The sequence below is a fragment of the Musca domestica genome, unplaced genomic scaffold (assembly GCF_030504385.1).
Source record: "Musca domestica strain aabys unplaced genomic scaffold, Musca_domestica.polishedcontigs.V.1.1 49, whole genome shotgun sequence".
NCBI classification, from domain to species: domain Eukaryota; kingdom Metazoa; phylum Arthropoda; class Insecta; order Diptera; family Muscidae; genus Musca; species Musca domestica.
The window spans coordinates 5,853,589-5,869,604 of NW_026712344.1; the positions used below are offsets into that span (position 1 = coordinate 5,853,589).

The 16,016-nt window shown below is 32.8% G+C and overlaps 1 protein-coding gene across 1 annotated transcript; it reads left to right on the top strand.

Moving 5' to 3' along the window:
- The first annotated feature begins 1,856 nt into the window (after positions 1–1,856).
- Positions 1,857–13,406, top strand: LOC101888836 (uncharacterized). Its single transcript, XM_005185972.4, has 11 exons — positions 1,857–2,076; positions 2,355–2,451; positions 9,189–9,471; positions 9,657–10,922; positions 10,982–11,222; positions 11,281–11,423; positions 11,857–12,037; positions 12,096–12,464; positions 12,526–12,671; positions 12,742–12,883; positions 12,958–13,406. Exons 1-11 carry the CDS (start codon positions 2,022–2,024, stop codon positions 12,960–12,962), a joined length of 2,928 nt encoding a protein of 975 aa, XP_005186029.1. The 5' UTR covers positions 1,857–2,021; the 3' UTR covers positions 12,963–13,406.
- Positions 13,407–16,016: the final 2,610 nt, after the last annotated feature.

The following is a 16,016-nucleotide window of genomic DNA, read 5'->3' on the forward strand; positions in this document are numbered from 1 at the left end:
TATTATGTCTGCAGGACTTTTGGTATTGTTGGCCCACGGTTTGGTATAGACCCATATAATGGTGCCTCCAAGGTAGATCTAACAGGTAACCGCATCGGCGAATTGCTACAACAAAGCAACTTTTGTTGTACCTTCAAATGTCAAAATTGACATCTAGGCAAAAAACATAGATTCGCCATGACATTTAAAGGTTGCGGCAAATTTGTTTCAACCAATCAGAAACGAGGTGTTTGTTTACATTTCATTTTGTGTGCCTCTTGTCGTAAACGAACGTCGCAAAGTATATTCAATAGAAAATAAATGATTTTAAAGAAAAAAAACAACACCAATATCGTTCTATACAGGGCACCAACACTCCAAAGGCCATACATTCAATAGCAGCAACAACAGCATATGAATATCAAAATCTCAATAATAATAATAGCCAACAACATAATATCCAGCAACAGAATCGCAAAATTAATCAGGTGAGTATTTAGTTATTGAAAATCCATGATCAACCACTCACATTCTTGCATTTTGTCTCTTTTTTCAGAATGAAAACCAAACATCGAGCGGCGGTAATAATATAAACAAATTTGTTGTTGCATTCATTTAGGGCGAATTCACCATTACAACAATTTGTTTTGACATTTAATGGTGCCGTCAGCTGGGCTGATGCGATTACCTAGTACATCTACCTTGGGTGCCTCCCTATTTTGGTGATTTAAGCGACATTATTCACCGAAAATGTTTCGAATTTGGTATTTGAAGTTCGTAATGGATACTACAGCCGTAGACAGAAAATTTAATATTTTATGGGCTTAAGACAAAAGTTGCCATGTACACGTCGTCGTATAGACCCTAATATAACGGATTAAATTTTTTGAAAATTACCAAATTCGTTCCGAATGGTGGCCGGCCGAACATACAGCTTTTTTACTTGTTTTTCTCCAAAACCTTAAATAATTGGGGAGACACATTGTTTACGAATATGAAAACACTGATGAGTCATTTGATGACTTGTGTCAATAGTATTACTATAGAGTCAAAGCAGCTGGGGTTTGCTGCTACCTGTAAAATTTATATCATCGCCCTAAATTATGGTTTGCCAATATAAGAATTTTGTAAAAAAAAACATTGTAAAATAAATAAAAGCAAATGTAGCATGTTTTAAAAGCCTATATGACGAAATGAGACTCTATTGCATCAAATCATCAAAGATGAACAAATTTTCAAATAAATTGATTGAATTGTTAAATAAATAAATAAATTGATTGAATTGTTAAGTATGAATGAATATATGTGCGATTTTTATTAATAAATTTCACATCATCGGTTTCTCATTATTACATCTTTGAAATATATGCATTTTTCCAAAGTTATGGCAATAAAATTAGCACTCATTTGTAAATGTACATGGTTGTCACTGGTAGTGGCATCTTCATTTTAGTTAAAAAAATAAACAAAACGATTTTTTTATTTATTTTCGTAATACAAATCTTCCATTCAGTTCTTCAATATAAAATAAACGATTTGCGTTATGCATTTTTTTTATTGGAATACAGTTTGCTGTGATTGCCATATTATCAATATAAAATAAGGCAACATGAATTCCATAAATTTTAAGTTAAGAGATAAAGGGAAGAGGTCTGACCTTTTGCTTATCGATCAGTTACTATTAAAATGAAACTTGTAATAACGAAAAACTACTTATTTGCCAGACAACGTTATTTTTTATCTAAAAGCAAGCCAACTTTTGAATAATCGATTCTTAAAAAAGTGGAAAATCACAAAGTCGACTTTTTGTTATCGATTTTTGATTTTTTTTCTAAAAAATCGATTAAACAAAAGTCGACTTTCGTATCCCTATTATTCATTCGAAGTGCATTTGTGAACAGAGGTTTGATTTAATAACATTTTCAGAAATTGTTCCAATACGACTGTGGTCAATTAAAAATTGTACTTGTTTCTTTTTCTACTGTGATTTGAAAAATTAAGAAAATAATTTGTATAAGAAGTTGAGTAAGACCACGTCGATCATGAAACAAACGAATCTTGGCCTTTGTGCCATTGCAGCCCTAGTGGCTTTGTTGGGTAAGTACAAAATATAAGTTTTTGTTATTACTAATACCTCTTCCAATCATAATACGACACCACCACCACTAGCAAATGGCGTTGTCATAGATAATGCATATTGTTGTTGTTATTTCGCGAATATTTTCCGTATTTTTGTTAGTGTGTGCGTGTGAGTTTGTTAAAAACAAAATAATTGAGTTTATTACTAATAACAACAACAACAACTTTTTGCGTTTTAGACAAACTTATCAACAAAAATTAATTTTCATTTTCTTTGTTTCACTTTGTTTTCCTAGGTTTGGGTTTAATTAATGCATCTCCTGTACACCAACAACAATTGGTGGGTGCAAACAAATGTACCTGGGGTCCTACATATTGGTGCAGTAACATAACGTAAGTTTTTTCTTCACAGAATAGCAGATAAGTTTGTACTTGAGTAGTTCATTTCCACAGGCTATGTTAAATGTGTTTGTATTTGTAATGTCCAACAACAACAATATCAATATTAACTATGTATAAAAAATTGCGTAGTCATTTGTTGCAACGCCCCATCGACCGACCGACAAGCGGCCATTGTTTGCAGAAAAACCAAAAAATTCTACTTATTTTTTTCCTTTCTTGTGTTGTACTGCTGCTGGAAAGAAAAATTATAAAAATAGCTTGGTTAAGCTACACAATTTTTTTCCAGAAGAAGAAGAAAAAACAACTAGGCTGGTCAATAACACAGCAATCAACAGTCCTCGCCAAAACAAAAGAAAAAAATGAAAATATTAATGTCATTTTTGCCGCACAAATAATATATGTGTTGTCGTTGTTTTAGATTTGGTAGACTCATTCCTAGATTTGTCATTTCATTTGTTTTGTGATTTCCATGCATTCTATAGTAATTATCAATTTGAAACTGATAAGAATAATAGTAAGCTGTTGTTATTCTTTCAAAGACATCAGCTATACTTGGAGATTAAACGTCCATTGGATTCACTTAGTAAATTTACAAATAAGAATGATCTGAATATCAAAAAGGGTTTATGGTGATCATCCGTCATGTCAGTTCCAAAGGTTAAGTTTAATGTTGAATTAATAAGAGTGAGAACAAATCACTCATGTATCAACTGGCGTTTAGTCAGAACCTCACGCAATCTGATGTGAACAGATTAGAGCTCTTTTCTGGGTGAAAACCTACTTCGGGTCCGTCTCTTTTTAGTGTTCATAGAGTTGCAATAGGTTATATATATTTCTTCCTCGTAGTTGATCTCAAAGAGGGCGTGGATTGACCTCGACCGCTTGCCTGTAGATTCAGCATGCCAAACTGAGTATTACACCAGTTAATAATTAATTTGGCTGGCCAATGCAATAACATAACATGGCTGGACGAGCCATCTGTGATAATATTAAAAGACTCCAGGATAGTTGGACTTGATTGACCTATTGAGATAATCACTGTGTTGTCTACCTTGTGTCCTCTCACCCCTGGCTGGAGCACACTGAACAAACATCTTAGGGTTTCGACCAAAGTAAATCACATGCCATTTCATGTGGGTGAAACGTTCGACCTTTTGGTGTAAATGAAATGGAAAGTTGGTCAAAGGATTTGCTTGTGTTGCCGATCTTATTACAACCACACATTTCACATTTGTTTCTCGATGCAAATATTTTTTTCGACAAAGTAAATAATTAAAATAATAATGCAGTGCATTTTTGCGCATTTTTCATTTATTTCTTATTTGCTCTTATTGTAAAACCAACAACAATACAAATCACATAACAAACAAGAAAATTAGCACAAATCGTATTAATGGTATATTTGTCGATAACCTCTTTGTAGTCTAACAAGAAGCCACCAGAATATATGTATGTGTGTATAACATGCTGGTCTTGTGTTTAATAGCAATACAATTTAACAAATGATTTGAAATTAATTTTTTTAGTTCATAGACATGATCTGTTTTCTCTTGGACAACTTCCTTTTAAGATTACGATGTAGACCACCAATAAGTCATTGGTAATTTGTATTACTTTGAGAGGAAGATGCAGAATGTGAAGGGAGGAAATGGTGCTGTATTTCTAATTAACATACTGCATTTTGTCATGTGAATCTTACATGAAATTGTTTTAATTCAATTATTGTATTTTGTTGTTTCAGTTTTTTGATGACTAAGATATACCGGCATTAGCTAATATATTGCCTTTTGGCTTCGATATGTATAAATGATTCGTTACATATGTGTATTTGTTTTGTTTGTTGTGCAAATGCGTAAGGGCGGTTTGAATCGCTTTAAGTAAATGTGTTTATTATTTTTATTTACCAACAATTAAGTCGACTAATTTATATGAGGGAATTTAGAAGTCTATGTGTATATTGGACGCTTGATTTGATTGTTTGGATCTTTTACTTCAAACATTTTTCTAAAGATAATTACCGAATTTTTATCAAAGTACCGGATAAGAAAAAAAAAAAAACTATAATAAATAATAAAAGAACTCTTAAGGTCAGATTTTTCAATACAACATTTCTAAGAAATGCGTTTAGTATTAAACTTCATTAACGGTTCAATAAGGATTACATTTTGCCCATTTAATGTTACCAAGATTTTAGATTCATTCATTTTTATAAGAGCCGTTTCTCTTTGCCATAACAAAAGCCGGTTACCACATCAAGATAGCGAACACTTTTCAAAGTAACTTCTTAGAAGTCTTATCTTTTAAAGGGGTTTTGGAAAATTTTGGTGCAAAAGACATATTCCGCTACATAGCCGGACTCCGAATTTGGATTATTGTTTAAAAAAAGGAAAATATATGAAATTTGCTATGTAGAATAAATGCTAAAGGTTTATTTAAATCATATTGGTGTTTGCCTTTTATAATGAAATATCACGTGTTTCTATTACAAGGTGAATGACAAGAAGTAATTGTCTTAGCCGAACTAAATATAAAAAACTGTACTTAATAGAAAAACATTTTTAGGGTATATACTAATTTCGTTGCATTGCAATTGGTTTCAAATTCTTAATGCATTCGCCAAATTGCAAATAATTTTATCAGGTTCCCAAAATTTGTCGTACCACGCTTTATCAAAGGAAAACAAATTCATTTTTAATTTTGATTCTTTAAAAAAAATTATCTATCGTCCATTAGCCTTTTGAGCAAGTTATCTTAAAATTAAAACAAAGAAAATAATCATACTTTTATTTAATCAACTTAGCCGCTACTTGCAATGTAATATAAAATATGTAGACAATAATAAACAGAAGCAGACCAAATAATGGAATTCAGACAAGACTGGATAAACTATTTCATGTATATGTAAGCATTTTTCATGCGTCTCAGCTTCTCGTTTATCGTGCAGAAAACAAAAATCGGAAATATATACACAAATAAGATTTGCCTTGCGTTTGTTTGTTGTATCAAATGTCCAAACAATTGAAACTGATTGCATTCGTAAAAAATATTGAAAACGAAGTCTATTTAAGGAAATTTAAAACCCAACCCAATTAAAATTTATATATTAGTTCAAACCTCTGTTTATCATTTTATGAGTTATTTTGCGAATTTGTTGTAGTCTTTATAAAGTGTTATTAATCTTCGCTTCATGGGACGGACAATGGATTTGTCATTCATTTTTCAAATACATGCCTGCTTTTGATTGGATATATAAATGTAATATTATCGTACATGACATTTGTTCGTTATTATGTTTGTATGTTTTATTTGTGATTCATTTCTTATCCCATTCAAAACAATATATGTTAAAAAAATGCATTGTGCGGCATATACATTTTTTCACATGAAATGATTATTTCAGCTGTTTGTGTTCATAAACAAATTCTTTACAGAAATTCCACTGTTATCACCCTGGAAATATGCTACTGGAGCCATGAGTGGCTGTGCTTTTAGGTTCAATAAAAGTTTTAATTTGAACAGTTTAAGTTTTAATTTAGCAGTTTTTAAAATGCTCTTTTGTACAACAACTGCAATATTAATTTTATTAAATAAAACTTTTACATTAACATGGAAATATGCCATAATATTTATAATTTACATAAAAATCAGATTCTATTAACCAAATCTCAACTGTGGTAAATGTGAAATCAACTGATTTGTCGGCTCGGATTTGCTTTTTTTAACAGTTTGTTTGGCATCGAAGGTTCCCCAACGAAATTTTAAATTAGATTTGGAAAAAAAATTGGAAGAATGTTTATTAATTATTGGAGTTTCTGCCCAATATGGGCAGAAACTGCAACACATTATTATTTTTTTTTTTTTTTTTTGCTCATAAACCTATAGAACGAAGACTTGTTGGATTACTTTGACAATTAAACAAATCCGAACTGCCGTAAAGGCTTTTTAAGTAGAACCAAAGTTTGGCTTGGACATTTTCGTTTGCTGTTCGATACCATCTGTGGCTCCGGACACCGTCGGTTGATGCACTATTTTCACAGTGTTCACTATTGACGATGTTTGTAGATCATTAAAGAAGATCGTTGGTGCATTAACATAAATTTCTCTGCATTGCAAATATTTACGTAGATATTTCTGGTGTGTAATGGACAAGTAAAACTCGGGTCATTACAGATTCATTACGATCGCGATTTATCCTATGGCTGTGATGTGTAAATAGTTGTGAAGCATTTCGATATCCACTTTGGTAGACAATGACACTCTTGCTGGTTACGCCTTTCGTCATACCGCATTTTTTATTTTTAAGTATGTGTATTTTCTCGATCCACCGCTGCAAACGAAACAAATATGAATACGTTGAAGGACATTGTCGGCAATTTCAACCAACAAAGCATATGCTAGTTTGGTTGTTTTTGTTGTTTTGGTACAAAATCCGCCGTTACATTGCAGCACATTCTGCTGTTTTTTTTTTCTTTTTTCCTTAGTCCATAACAACATCAACAACATTTTGCTTCTTCGCACAAAAGAACACACAAATCAGCAAAAAACAATTTTTACATTCTTAGAGTGAACTCTATTTGGAACATTTTGAGTGCCACTCATATTTTTCAAACAGGAGCAACTCGCTGGCGCTTGCAAACACGGTTGCCACATTTCCGGAAACAACAACTTTTATTAATAACAAAACATAACATAAATGGTTTTAATGCATTCTAGAACAAAAAATATTTTAATTCATTATGTGTACGAATTTAAATAAATTAATTAATATTGCATTCAGTTTCTAAAATAATCTTTTCCTGACCAAAGACAATGTCGGTGATTAGCTGAAGCCATTGTCTAAAGAATTAAATTCTAATCTGTTTCCGAGTTTGGTTTTTATTAAACTTAAGTTAAAACATGTTCTTTCTGCTGCTGTTGAGCTATGTGGAAGGCACATTAAATGAAATATCAAATCAGTCAGTGCTTTAAAGCTTAATTCATTAAGTCCGTTTTTATAAAAATTATTTTTGCCCGAATGATAAAATATCAACTCCTTCATTGAGATAATTTTTTAATGAAGAAAGATGTCTCCATTGTGTAAATTTGTGAAAAAATGTACTTTTCTGCACAGATGTTCAACATCCAGTGGTAGTTTCTTGGATGCATAGCTTGAACACATTGTACATTGTATATAAAATAAATCTATGTCACGCATAAATTTTGTTTTTAAGTCATTTAATTCTCCAGTCATAGTGCTTGCTTCGTCCGTTGCCAAACCAATTAGGTTTTCTAAGGATATATTATTCAGATCGAAAAAGCACTTGATTGTTTCGTACATGGAATTCGCGTCAGCTTGAACCAATTCCAGTAAAGATAAAAACCTGTCCTTGATTGATTTAGAAATTTTGTCAAAGTGCCTCACGACCAATACCAAGCATTTATGATCCGATACGTTCGTTGTTTCATCAACAATAAGGGAACATTTTGAGGACCGCATTGTTGATGTTATGTTTTCACAGGCTTTCTTAAAGTCTCAGCCAAATGAGCAGCTTTAATTCGCCCACATTTAATTAATTTTGCAATGCGAGAATCTGGACAGCTTTCCCGGAAATCCAAAGAATCCATTAAGAGGAAGGGCAGGTTGTGGGAAATTCAAAACATCACTAATGTCGATCCTGCCTCCATTACTTTCTTATTCAAAAATCTCTGCTCCTCGGTAAAACACTGGTCAAATTTAATTTGATTTTTCCTCTGTTCCAAGCACTTGTTGTTGGGTGATTCTTCAAATGTGACAAATGATTAACTAATGTCATTTCGCAGACTGAACAGTAACATTGTCCTGTTTTTTCCGATAACCAAGGAAACTGCTGCTTCTCATAATTTCTGTAAGAAATATACATCTTGTCAAATATTTTGTTTTACGCATTCAATATTTTTTTACCGATGATCCTTGGAAGTTTAATGTTCAATGGTCACTGATCAAAACTAACACGTCCTTGACCAGTTTTTGTTTTTTAATGATAAAAATAGGCGAAAAATATATTTTAATATATTTGTAATAAAAGAGTAGTGTTTATACTTACTTATCCATGCAGAAGTCAATCTGAACAATATTTTTAATTTGTTTAAGATTTTCACACTTTGATTAAATTTCTTTTATTGCGCCAATTTTCAAAGATAGTATTTATTAACAAACAATAGAACAACATGACGCCGTTAAATAATTTGGCATAACTTCACAATGTTTATTTTGCAATGATCTATTTGTAATTAATGAAAAATGCGGAAACGAGATTTTACATCTTAAAAAGTTACCAAAACAAAATCGAAGTTAAGATCACTGAAAAAAGTTACCCATTTTGGTAGAATTCTACCAACTGTAACAACCTTCGTTTGTAACCCGTATACTTTGAGTACTCCAGTCAAAATTTGTTCCTTTTCATCCAATTTTCTGATATCACACTACCTTGAAATTTCGTCATTAATTTCTAAAGGATTATTTTTCATTCAAAAGTATATCACTCTAAAATCAGTACTTCTACAAACATAGAAAAACAAGGGCACCCATCTTTATCTTATCGGCACACATTCAAGTTTAATGTGTTTACTTGCATTTTACAAGTGATGGCTGAGCGCCTTATCATATGCCAGTTATTATTTTCAGATATTTTGTAGAATTTCTTTGTTGCTATTTTTAAAGAAAATTTATTGCAAATTTCTGATTTCCTTTGTTTTTTGTCTATTTTCAGCAATGCTAAAGGTTGTAATGCTGTACGTCATTGTATTCAAACGGTTTGGGAAAGTCATCAGGTACCCGTCGATAATGATTCCATTTGCCAGATTTGCAAAGATATGGTGACACAAGCTCGTGATCAATTGCGTAGCAATGAAACTATGGAAGAATTGAAAGAAGTTTTCGAGGGATCATGTAATTTGATTCCTATTAAGATTGTCAAGAAGGAATGCTGCAAATTGGCCGATGATTTCATACCAGAATTGGTTGAGGCTTTGTCATCGCAAATGAATCCAGATGTAAGTTGGTTTTCGATTTGTAGTCTTAAGGAATGAATCAAATTAAAACATATTATTATTATATATATTTTCTCTGTGAGATATTCTTATAAATCCATCTTTACAGCCTTGATAATCTAATAACAGCTTATATTATTTGTACAAGAATTAAAAAAACTGCAACATTATTATTTTTTTCATTATAGCAAGTCTGTTCCGTTGCTGGCCTCTGCAACAACGCCGAAATCGATAAGCTTCTTCATAAATATTATACCGCTGCTTTCGATGGAACATTACGTGAAAGTGAAGAAGATTCCTCAAGTGTCGAAGTTGTTCCGAAACCAATGCCAACATCTGCACCCGAAAAGAAGAAGGCATCTTTAACCTGTGGCAATTGTTTCAATATGGCCACACTAATGACCAATAAATTCCATTCAAGCAATCGTGATGATATCTTGGAAAATATGTTACATCTTTGCGGTGAAATGTCATCATTCTCGGATGCTTGCGCCAATATTGTATTGACATATTTCAATGATATCTATGATCACATTAAAGAGAATCTTGAACCTGCTGGTGTATGTCACATCTCCGGCGTTTGTGCTGCCAAATATCATCAACATCCTGAAGATCCCAAAGAAGAAGAACCCGTTGATCTTATGGCTCCCGGTAACGATGATGTTCCTTGCGAATTGTGTCAACAATTGGTACATCATTTGCGTGATTTACTGGTGGCCAATACAACAATGGAAGAATTCAAACAGGTCATGGAAGGACTCTGCAATCAAACTAAAGGATTTAAAGCAGAATGTTTGAGTATTGTGGACCAATACTACAGTGTTATATACAAATCTTTGGTTGATAATCTAGACGCCAATGGTGCCTGTTTCCTCATTGGAGTTTGTCCCAAAGGTTCCAATTCCATGTATAAGGGTGATATAATGCCATTATTGCCAGCCATACCACCAGCTGAAGTAAAAATAACCATACGCAAGAAGTTGGGTGCCCATGAACCCAAATTTACCCAAGAAGAACTCAAAGCTATGACTTTACCCATTGATCATTTGATGGGTGCTGCTAATCCCTTCCAACTTGTCAATAATGGAGAATTGTGTACCATTTGTGAATATCTGTTGCATTTCATTCAGGAAACCTTGGCCACGCCATCTACCGAAGATGAAATCAAACGTACCGTTAAGAATATTTGCGAAAAACTACCTGCCAGTGTTCGTGGCAAATGTGATGATTTTGTCGATATGTATGGAGATGCTGTAGTGGCTCTATTGATTCAAGGTTTGAATCCCGTTGAAATATGCCCGAAGATGCAAATGTGTCCAAAACATCATGAAAACCATAATGACATGGAAGTGTTTTCACCCAAAGCCACTGATGAACAAGATAAGCCCACTTGTCCTCTATGTTTGTTTGCTGTCGAACAAGCCCAAGAAAAGATCAAGGGTGACAAATCAAAGGTAATGCCACTTATTTTAATATATCTTTAATAACTGTAATCCCCTATTATTTTTTGCAGAAAAACATTAAAAATGTTTTGGACAATTTGTGCAATCATTTGCCACAAAAACTACAAAACGAATGTGTTGATTTTGTCGATACCTACTCCTCGGAATTGATCGATATGCTTATTAGCGACTTTAAACCCCAAGAGATTTGTGTTGCCCTAAAATTGTGCCCCAAATCAAATAACTATTTGGAAGAACTAGGTATTAGTGTTGAAGACGATAGCTCCAGCCAGGAAATCGATAATGATATGTGTACGTAACCTAGAAAAAACAAACGAGTAGGATATTTTAAAGCTTTCCGTCTTTTTAGCATTTAACGAAATTGTTAACAACGAAGATATGCCTGTTGAAATTGTATTCCAACAGCATAATGAAGGTATTACACCCAATTGTTTGTTGTGTGAAGAAATGGTGAAAATAGCCGAAAAACGTATCAATAAGAAAACCACAAAGGTAAGAGTTAGTTTTTTGTTTGTTTTCTGTAATTATGTAATTGTTTTTAAACAGTTTACCAATGTCATTATGTCTGAGGTAATATACGAATGGGTTTCTTTAATATAACATTTCCCACATATGTGCTAGATATTTTTCTAACGTGGTTTCAGACCATAAAACGACACATACTGAACTTTCTTTTGAAGTCAAATTCATTTGTATACTCCTTTGCAACTTTTCGAAAAATTAATTTCAGATAGTCTTAAATTTACGTCGATAATAATTCGTTTTTTTTTTTGTAGTAGTATCCCTACCTATTAGTTATTCTTTTCAGTTCATATGTATTACATTTTAAACTTCAATTTATTTATAATATAACCTCACTTCATTTCTTCTTGTACTTTAACATTTACAAATATATATTAAATCTATGAAAATTTCTACTTTATAGGATGACATTAAGAAAGCTTTGGAAAGGTCATGCGAAAAAATGCGTGCAAATTTGCGACCAAAATGCCATAAATACGTGGATAAATATGGTGACAAAATCGCTGAATTTTTATTGAAAGAAATGGATCCGAAATTAATTTGTGCCGAATTGGGTCTATGTCTTTTCAGTGAACAGGAAGACTGTAAGTATTTGTAATTTATTTAAGGGAAATAAATTACATTGGCATTTCTATATTCTAGTGGAAATTGATGAAGCTTTGAAATACGATGTTATTGCTATGCCCCAGGAGAACGTTGTCTTGGCTAAAAATGATCGCTACAGTGGCTTGGACGAGTCGATGACCATACAAGAACCGCCAACATGTGTACTGTGTGAATTTGTAATGACAAAATTGGAAACCGAATTGAAGAATAAAACCGAACAGGAAGATATTAAACGTGCCATTGAAAGTATTTGCAATCGCATGCCCAAAACAGTGGCCAAGAGCTGCGATAAGTTTGTAGAGCAATATGCCAACGCAATTATTACTCTAATTGGCAGTGTACCACCCAAAGAAATTTGCCAACGTATGCAGTTGTGCTTTGCAGGCCTAAGCGAAGTGGTTACAGGTAGCAACAAGAAGACATGAATAAAATAAACAAAACACTTTAAATTTATCCATTTTCTTAGATGAAGTTATTGAGTGCGGAGTTTGTCATGGTGCATCCTCTTCACTTTTGCCATATTTGAGAAAACATACCGAACATGATGCAATTGGCGTCAGCGATTTGATTGAAATTGCATGTGAAAATGTACCAGCTAAATATTATAAGATTGTAAGTTAAACTTTAAGTTGTTTTTGTGTCAGCGGAAAAATTTATACAATTTACTTTTCATGTTTTTCAGTGCTCGGAAATGGTTCAAGTTTACGGCAAAAGTATCATGCATTTGTCTGAGAGCATAGTTATTGATGAGTCCAGTATCTGTGCCCAAATTGGCAAATGTTATAATTATGAAAGATCTTCATTGGCTTTTGCCAGAATTTCGGGTATGTAGGAGAATGCATTTTTAACGTTTTTGAATTATCATTTAATACATTGCTTCTATATTTTCTACCACTAGGTTAAATAATCCAGCAAAAAATGTAATGTAGAAACAAAAAAACTAAATCATTTTAAAATTATTTGGTACATCAATGAAAAGTGTGGGTGAATTCTTAACAAATGTGATGCGTATATTTTGAGTTTGTACATTTTTCTTATCTAATAAAAACCCTCAAACTACAACAAACAAAAATCTACGACTTTAAAGTATAAACATGTATAAATCTTTATTATAACTATTAAAACAGTAAATATAAATATCGAAAAAGAGAAGTCGGACATAAATCTTCAGCAAATTTGATACATTTTTTATTCCTTTCTCTTTGTATATTCATTCTACTTATTTTTCATATGAAAACAACGATTAATCGTGTATCTATGAACCATTTATCAAATATTATTTTAGTTGGATCGTTTTAGTAAATTAAGATTTTAATGAAAAATAAACTTAAACATACACCATTTAAACCCTAGTTTTTATTTAATATACTTAACGTGTCAAAAAGTATAAGTCCCAGCAAGAATGTCCTTTAACTGTATTGCACCATCATTAACTACTTAATTTTTTTTTCTGAAAATGAAAAACTTCTACCAAGAGTCGATAACTTCAAATAAGGCGTTATATATAATTTGACGTAGCGCACATAGCTGTTCAACTTCTCCACTATGGTATAATGTGCAATGACGTTGTTAAATTGATACTTTCTATATCCAACACAGAAAAAAGGAAAAGTAAGTTCTGTTAATGTTAAAAATGTTCAACTTTAAAAATTCAAACTTTCGAGGAAATAAACTTGACTAACGTCGACCGAATACGTGGTTTTTTTTACGTATGCCATTTTAGGGCTTAAATTTTCTATCAAATTTAGATGGCGACATTTGAACCAAAAATCACTAGAAAACCAGTAAAGAAAGTCTTAAAGTCGGTCGGGGCCGACTTTATGATACTCTACACCACTTTGCTAATTTAGTAGAGCTGCGCATAACAATTAAAAGTTTTTATGGGAGAATTCAATCATACACGCTATGATTATAATTATAATTTAAAGTTCAAAGGGCTAAATATGCCGAAGCATTTGTATCTTTTAAATTCGGACTTGTATTACCCATTTGGTGCAAAATTAATTTGAAATCGGATAAAGATATATATGGGAGCAATATCCAAATCTGAACCGATCTCGATAAAATTTGGAAAAGATATTTCTGAGCTGTATTTGATATATTTCCTTGAATATCGTTGTTAAGGAGTGCATATTACGGCTTTGGGTAACAAATATGACAAATCGGATGAACAGTATATATGGGAGCTATAGCTATATCTGAACCGATCTTCACCAAATTTGACATACTAGCTTCTTGACTCAATTCAGTCGTAAGTGCCAAATTCCATCCAGTATGGGCAAATATTAGACTTTTGGTGCACAATAAAAGGTAAATCGGACGAAGTTATATATGGGAGCTATATCCAAATCTGAACCGATCTCGATAAAATTTAGCAAATGTATTTCTGAGATGTATTTGATATATTTCCCCAAATATTGTTGTTACATAGTGCATATTACGTCTGCGGAGGACAAAAATAACAAATCGGATGAACAATATATATGGGAGCTATAGCTATATCTGAACAGATTTCGATCAAATTTGGCATACTAATTTTCAGGTTCAATCTGATCGTACTTGCAGAATTCCATACTATTCGGACTGATATAACACGTTTGGTGCACAATAAAAGGCAAATCGGACGAAGATATATATAGGAGCTATATCCAAATTTTGACCGATTATCTCCAATTTCAATAGGGTTCGTCCTTGAGCCAAACAAATGATTTGTGCAAAATTTTATCTGGATAGGGCAATAAATGCGAACTGTTCTTTGTTTACAAAAATACATGGTCAGACGGACGGACGGACAGGCGGACAGACGGACATGCATAAATCGACTCAGAAAGTGATTCTATGTATATCATCAGGAGGAACTATGGGTCTACCTCGTTTCCTTTTGCCTGTTACAAACAAATGCACAAAGACATAATACCCTGACCACCTTGTGGTGTAGGGTCTAAAGATTAGATCTTTTGAAATTATATGGAGACATTTGAACCAAATGGTAATTTGAAGGTTTTTAGAAAAATGCTTGTAATAGAATAAGTATTTAAAAACATTACATTTTTAATGCATTTAGTAAGTAACAATATGACAATAAATTTCAGGGGCGACATTTCTCGTTAACATATTTTTTGCTCTGCCCACCAAAGTTTCTCTAGTGAGCGGGACGTCTAAACCTTCTTCCGTTGATATTGAAAAAAATTCGTTTCCATACACCACTTTTTTAGTTTATCCCGCAATGTTAATTTCGGAACTGCAAAATCTTCCATTCCATTTTCCACGAAATCATTCACAAAATCTGCACCGTCTGCTTTGCATCGCATTGCAAACTTCTATTTTTATACACTACTAGCTGGCCCGGTCCGCGTTGCCGACCCATACTTTTAGTTTCTAATGCATATTTTCATATTTAGGGTATATTAACTTTGTGATTCCGTTTGTAAAACCTCGAAATACTCATGTCAGATCCAACAAAGTATATATATTCTTGATCAGCGTAAAATTCTAAGTCGATTTCGCGATGTCCGTCTGTCTATTGTAATCACGCTGTCTTTCGTATGTACTGAGATAGAAGGCTAAAATTTTGCATACATGTTTATTTTTCCAGTAGGCAGGTTAAGTTCGTAAATGAGCCATGTAGGTCCACGTTTTCAAATAGCCCCCATATAACGGTACCTCCCGATATTCGGTATTTTGATGATTTTAGCGACATTATTCACCGGAATTGTTTCAAATTTGGTATTTGAAGTTCGAAATGGATACTACATCTTAAGACTGAAAATTGTCTGTGCAAGTTCATGTCTTCGTTTAGCCCCCATATAACGATACCTCCCGATATTCGGTATTTTGATGGTTTTTGCCACATTTTTTCACTGATTTGTCTAAAAATTGGTATTTGTCGGTCATAATAGGTGGTATTTAATTTTGTCTACCTCGTAATTGAGGGCAGAATGATTTAGAATAGTCAAT